This window comes from Poecilia latipinna, unplaced genomic scaffold (genome assembly GCF_001443285.1).
Source record: "Poecilia latipinna isolate Pla-1442-1.1 unplaced genomic scaffold, P_latipinna-1.0 Scaffold4134, whole genome shotgun sequence".
Lineage (NCBI taxonomy): Eukaryota > Metazoa > Chordata > Actinopteri > Cyprinodontiformes > Poeciliidae > Poecilia > Poecilia latipinna.
The window spans coordinates 18,453-25,459 of record NW_015116750.1 but is presented as its reverse complement, the minus strand read 5'-3'; the positions used below and the strand labels follow the sequence as shown (position 1 = coordinate 25,459).

General features: G+C 41.5%; 1 protein-coding gene and 2 long non-coding RNA genes across 3 annotated transcripts in view; 2 read left to right on the top strand and 1 right to left on the bottom strand.

Annotated features, from left to right (window-relative positions):
* Positions 1-58: 58 nt before the first annotated feature.
* Positions 59-2,718, top strand: LOC106942235 (uncharacterized). Its single transcript, XR_001423580.1, has 2 exons — positions 59-505; positions 2,086-2,718. It is a non-coding gene; the product is annotated as an uncharacterized LOC106942235 (long non-coding RNA).
* Positions 2,719-3,441: 723 nt separating this feature from the next.
* Positions 3,442-6,591, bottom strand: LOC106942234 (tripartite motif-containing protein 16-like). Its single transcript, XM_015025464.1, has one exon. It carries the CDS (start codon positions 6,206-6,208, stop codon positions 4,547-4,549), a length of 1,662 nt encoding a protein of 553 aa, XP_014880950.1. The 5' UTR covers positions 6,209-6,591; the 3' UTR covers positions 3,442-4,546.
* Positions 3,456-7,007, top strand: part of LOC106942236 (uncharacterized) — a 16,649-nt gene continuing 13,097 nt past the window's right edge. Inside the window, exon 1 of the long non-coding RNA XR_001423581.1 lies at positions 3,456-3,467. This is a non-coding gene — a long non-coding RNA (uncharacterized LOC106942236). The remainder of the gene's footprint in view (positions 3,468-7,007) is intronic.

Below are 7,007 nucleotides of genomic sequence, written 5' to 3'. Positions count from 1 at the left end.
CTGGCAGATTATTTCACTTGTAACATGAAAAATCTTTTTAAAAGTGAAATAATCTGCCAGTGGAACTAGTACTCATCAAAAGATGAGGCGGTTTTATGCGTCATAGTCCCTGTTCACAATCAGCCATGATTTAAATGAGTTCATGTTTTCATGGAGTTTGATCCAGAGTTTTATCATCCAAAAAATAGTGGCACGCGTTTGTTTGTTCACCGGAAGAACGTCATCGCGACTTTGTTTACACAATTTTCTACATTATTTGAACTAAATTATGACAATTATTATAACATTGTCTAAAACAGATTCCCTCCTACAGCAAGTAGTATTTTAATTAAAATAATTAAATATATTGTTATTTTATATATATTTTAAGAATAATCCGAAAGTATTCTTCAGCGCATGCGCATTCGAGTTGCTTATGTGGCTCGTACTTCCGGTTTACACGTTTCACGAGTAGCATCTTGTTGTTGGTATCTGACGCTGATGACCACTTCCAGGAGAAAGTAAGGTAACTTTATTTATATAGCACATTTTCAGCAACAAGGCAACTCAAAGTGCTTTACATGAAATAAAAGGAAATACAAACAAAATAACAAACCAAAGGGAAAAAAAGACAAAAAAAAAGAGGAAAGGACACATTGGGGCAAATGGCAACATTCAGACAAAAAGACATGAGTGAAGGCAGTGACATCACAGGGCCATGAAACCACGTTGCTCAGCCTCCCTGCAGAAGTCCGATAAGATGTTATCAAGGAATGTCCTTGGGATTGCTCAGCTCCACAGCTGCATGGATAAGGAGGGGTGAGGTGGGAAGGAGTTGTGTTTAAATATAGAAAAAGAGAAAAAGAGGACAAAAACAGAGCAAATGGCAGGGCAGGGAGGGAGCAGAGGAAAAAAGCGTCCGCCTTCGCCGAGAGCAAGCGAGAAAGTGTTTTTGACAGTGGGCATGCTCTTTCTGCCATCTTGTGAGTGGCATAATGGTAGATTTTGTTTGTCAGAATAATAAAACATTACCAAAAAAAACCCTTATTTTGTCGGAATAAGGGTTTTTGTATAGCAAATTTGAGGTGTTGCTGTGTAACTATCCATCCATCCATCCATTTTCTGAACACCCTTGTCCCTCAGTGGGGTCGCGAGGGGTGCTGGTGCTGATCTCCAGCTAACGTTCCGGGCGAGAGGCGGGGTACACCCTGGACAGGTCGCCAGTCTGTCGCAGGGCAACACAGAGACACACAACCATGCGCACACACACACTCACACCTAGGGGCAATTTTAGACAGACCAATTAACCTAACAGTCATGTTTTTTGGACTGTGGGAGGAAACCGGAGTACCCGGAGAAAACCCACGCATGCACAGGGAGAACATGCAAACTCCATGCAGAAAGACCGGGGCTGGGAATCGAACCCAGAACCTTCTTGCTGCACGGCAACAGCTCTACCAACTGTGCCACTGTGCAGCCCGCTGTGTAACTAATTAAGGTTAAATGAACCTTAATTAGTTAAAACCAATTAACACATTTCATTTTCCTCATGAAATAAACTTAACTCATTAGCTTAGTGAATTGGTTGATTAAAATATTTTAACTGTAAAGTTAATTTCATATTGTTAAGCTCTTGTATATTTGAAATTGGTATTCTGTTTATTCCTTACCCATGTTAGCGTCCTGTTAAAGCCAATGTCAAGTTGTCATAACAAAGACATTTTGAATAATGTCAACATTGTATTAAAAGTGTCATAATTTACCGAATGACGCTTTATGACAACAGTCATAAATATTCATGAAGACTTATTGATGTTAATGACAGGTGTTATGTCATGTTTATGACAGTGTCATGACAGTCTTATTCAACCCCCTTCAAATAAAGTGTTACCAGTAATTTCAGCAAAATGACAATTTCCTGGTTTGTCTCTACAAACACCCCAACTGTGTCAGAAATGGATTTAAAATTCACCAAAATTAAAGAATAAAGAATATTTTCTCATTAATTTGAGTAGATATTCCTACACTGTTGTGAGCAGGTCCAGAGTTGAGCTAAAAGGAGTTAATGCCCAGCTTTCTTCTTCTTCTGCTCCTCTGGCTCTGCAGGCATCACCAGGGTTTCTGCCGATGGTGGTTGGCATGCCAACCACAGCGGAGGCCCGTCGACGGCTGCTGCAGGACTGCTGCTCTGTGTTTGACCACCAGAACTTTTTCTCTGTCCTGGATTCTCTGCTGGATTGTTTTCATCTCACTTGGAGCTTTTACTGCCTCTCAGTTATTTCTGCTGCAGCTGATGGTTTCTCACAGTAAGAGACCAGGCAGACCCAACAGGACTTGCTGGCTTACAGTTTTCCTCCAGTGCAGAAATCACAGGCCACATCTTCAGGTCCAGCATAGCGGTGATCAGCAGGAGCAGCTTGGAGTCCAGTCTGCTTCATCTGCTCCACTAAAGCTGCAAGCATGGTGTTTTTCTTCAAAACTGGCATTGGTATGAACGTCTCTCTGCACTGAGGGCAGCTGTGGATTCTCCTCTTCATCCCAGTGGATTTTTGACAATTATACACCTTGAACTTTAACCAATCTGAGGGATTTTGAGCTTATTTGGCTTAATCTTTGGTGAATATGCATCTTGGGCCAATACTCGCCAAAGCCATCGAAATACTATAACTTTCACATAGACGGACCGATTTGCACCAAACTTGGCATGTGCAATCTGTGTTAAATTACTCATGAAAGCTCTGAAACAGGAAATAACTTTGTTTTTCTTGGAAAGCTCCATCTCCAAACCCTTATTCCTAATCAAGATGATCTTGTGTCAGAAGACACTCTGTGCTTTAAAGCACAAAGAGATTTTACTGGAAGGCTACGCAAAGTCAAATGTCACGTCCTTGCCCTACGTATGGCTGTAACGTCCACATTTTCCAGCCAAGCTGCATCAAACTCACCATGATTTGTCCCGGTCCAACCACAAACAGGAAAGCAGTCGAATATTTAGTAGGCGTGGCCTAAATTATCCAGAGTGCCCCCTAGGAGTCTTTAAAAAATCAGCCCCAAGCTGTGCTTTGACCAAGAATCATGTAATTCAGTAGACGTGTCATCTCAGGTCCAATCAAAACGTCTCTTGGAGTGAACAAAAAGTCGGCCATTTTGGATCATTTAGTCTGTTCTACACATGTTGTATTCTACAGCTTTTGACATAGAACTTCATAATCACTCAAAGTCTTGAGACATTAGAGATCAAAAGTTATCAAAAACGATTTGCTGCATCAAAGCATGTGGGCGTGGCCTCAAAATCTATTTCCCATAAAACATCAGGATGACATAACTTCAATAAACAATAATATAGCTGCATGAGACTGTATGTGTCATAACAAACCAGCAATGATCATATTCACATGGTGAATTGGTGACATCACCTGGCCACGCCCCCTTTGAACAGGAAGTCACCTCCTGCTGGTTTTCTTCATATTACTATTTGCTTTATACAGGTTTAAACCTGTGTTTGATGATATTGAACAACATAATTATTCTCCTTGAAACTGTATCCACTAACCCTTGATAATCACATACGGGTTCAAAAGCCTGCAGGAAGTACTTGCCAATCATTCACCACAAAACAGGAAGTGACAATAACTCCTGTTTACCAGGTCAGTTCTCAGCCAAACTTTAAAAACTTACTGCTGGATTCATATTGAGCTAGACTGAAGGCAAATGGGGAGATTTGCCAAATGCGCCACCTGGTGGATTAGTGTGGGAGTGACGTGAGGATAGGTGGGGTTACGTGCCAAACCACCTACAGTTGCAACAAAGGTGAATGGATGGAGAGTTGTGAGAGCCGCCGACGTTGTAAAGTCTGACTTTTAATATCTTTAAAATAAAAAATGAACCAATTATCTAATGATAAAAATTGCCGATTTATTTGATATTTATTTTAATGACAGGTTAACTGATCAGTGCCTGTAATCTCTCTGCAGCAGTGGTGGAAGCGGAGAGTTCTTGGTGCATGAAGGTGAAACCAAACATCTGATTTTTTTCCTGCATCACGAGACACTGAAGGAAATTATTCTACATTTTAGGTGGCTAAACTCACAATTTATTGTAATAATGAAGAGAAAACGTTCCACATTTTTCTGCAATCAAATTGTTTTCTTGAAGAAAGTCAGAGACAGAACAGAAAACATAAATTTTTCTGAATTAAAACTAAAAGAAAATTGGAAAGAAAGTACATAAATTTTGAGTTGTTGAGTTGAGTTCTTTGGATTCCAATAAAGAAAACTGAATCAAATTCAGTTTGCATCAAGAACATCAGCTCTGCAGAACATTGAAAGAGAAACCAGAATATCTAAATACATCAATACAAATAACGTAACACTACTAGAGTTAATAGAAATTCGGATTTTCATGTGGAGAAATATTTCTGTCATATAAGAATGAAAGAAAACATCAGCAGTGATTTGCTTTATGGCTCCCGAACACAAAACTACATTTTAAAAATAAAATGTAAAGAAGAACAGCAGAGCAGAGACACCAGAGCAATGAACCGTGATCAACAATCAAGAGAGAAAATCTATTTGAGTTTACAGAACTCTGCAGATCCTATTCCAACCCAAACTCCAGCCAGCAGCGGCTGAGTGAATGTGGTCTGGACTCTGTGGAGGAGAGTCATGGTTTCAGAGACGCTGTAGAAGGACAGAAGACCTGCTCTGTGGTCCAGGTACACTCCGACTCTGGAGGAAACTGGACCTGAGATGGAGGTCCTGGTTCTGTTGTGCACAAATTGAAAATCTGTTTGGAAACGCACTAAAGCCCAAGATCTGTCATTATATCCAAATCTACATTCATTCCCATCTCCCACTCTGCTGATATCCTTGTGTGCGACCGCTATAGAAACACAAAACCCTCTCCACTTCACCTCCCAGTAACATCGTCCAGTCAGACTCTCTCTGCTCAGAACCTGAGAATAATTAGTGAATCTGTCTGGGTGACTAGAAAAAGACTGAGGTTGATTCATTCTCGTCACCTTCCTGTTCCCCTCTGACAGGCCCAGCTTTGTGTTTGCTGTGTTTGGATCCAGAGTGATTTCACATGAATACTTTAAGAACCCAGCTCTGCTCTTTGGTTCTGGTTCTGACAGTAGAACATCCACCTCACCGACCATCAGTGAGATGTTTGTCCATGAGTCTCTCAGGACGTCCTGTAGTTTCTCTCTGAGCTCTGACACAGCTGCTGTCACGTCCTCAAAGTGTCTCAGAGGACGGATGTTGATGCTGGATGAGTGTGTCGACTCACTGAGTGCTGGCAGTGAGGGGTAGTTGAGGAGAAACTGGTTGTGATCCTCTGTGTGTGAGAGCTGCTCCAGCTCAGCATCTTTCCTCTTCAGCTCACTGATCTCCTGCTCCAGCTTCTCCTGAACGTCTTTGACTCGACTCACTTCAGTTTCCTGCTGGGATCTGATCTGCTGCTTCACCTCAGAGCTTCTTTTCTGGAGGAGACGGATCAGCTCAGTGAAGATCTTCTCACTGTCCTCCACTGTTTTATCAGCAGAGCGATTGATGGCCTCCACCTCCTGCTGAAGCAGCTTCACATCTTTCTCTCTGTCCTGGATTCTCTGCTGGATGTTTCCTCGTCTCTCCTCCAGCTCTCTCTGCCTCTCAGTCCTTTCTGCTGCAGCTGACACTGTTTCATGGCCTTTATGTTCATCCATAGTGCAGAGATAACAGATACACTTCTGATCAGTGCGGCAGAAGATCTCCAGCAACTTATCATGCTTAGAGCAGAAGTTTTCCTGGAGGTTGTTGGACGGCTCCACCAGCTTGTGTTTCTGAAATGCAGCTGAATCATAATGAGGCTGAAGGTGTTTCTCACAGAAAGAGGCCAGACAGACTAAACAGGACTTGATGGCTTTCAGTTTTCTTCCAGTGCAGGAATCACAGGCCACATCTTCAGGTCCAGCATAGCAGTGGTCAGCAGGAGAAGCTTGGAGTCCAGTCTTCCTCATTTGCTCTACTAAAGCTGCAAACATGGTGTTTTTCTTCACAGCAGGCCTCGGTATGAACGTCTCCCTGCACTGAGGGCAGCTGTGGATCCTCCTCTGATCCTCTTCATCCCAGTGGGTTTCGATACAGCTCATGCAGTAGCTGTGTCCACAGGGAATGGTCACCGGATTCTTCAGTAGATCCAGACAGATCGGACATGAGACGGTTTCTCGATCCAGCTGATTCTGCTCCATTCCTGCTCTCAGTCACAGTGACTGTGTGAGTTTTACTTCCTGAACACAGAAACCAGTTTGAGCTCTGATCTACACATCAGTGCAGCCAATCAGCTTTCACCTCCAGCTCCCCTGCATGTCTGTGCAGGAAAATATAGAATAACAAGTCTTGGTTCCGGCCAGGGAACGGCTTTGAAGGTAATGAATGTTTAACCGTCATCCCAACAGTTTCCTTGTGCAAATATTTTAGTTCACTTAAAATAAGAAGGAACTAAATAAAATTTTCTGTAAGATAAGTTAGAATGCCTCCTTAATATTAAAATAATACTAGTTCCACCTGCAGATTTCTTCACTTATTACAAGATATTTGATATTACAAGATATTTTTTTCACTTATTACAGGAGATGTTTGACAAAATAATTGGAAATGTAGTCTATATTTTCTTATTGCATTTTGTTTTAGATTCCAGATTCATTCATAAAAATTTATAAATTAAAGCTAAATTAGAACTGGACCTGCAAAATAACAATAAACCAAAACGTACCAGTTAATCCAACAACGTCCGGGGCCTAGTCAAAGCACATGCCTGGATCTCATGCAGATTTAGTGATTTAACCTTAAATGTTTTTTTGACGTTTTTGTTTTCAACATACTTTCCTCTTTTAGGGGAGAAACTAAGTCCCAATAATCTTTTAACGTTTTGTTCTTGATCAGGAATTTTATGAGTTAAGAAAAAAAAAAATCAAACATCTACAGCAGGCAGTGTTGTGTTCAAGACCACCTAACCCGAGACCAACACAAGACCAAGACCAGAGTGTA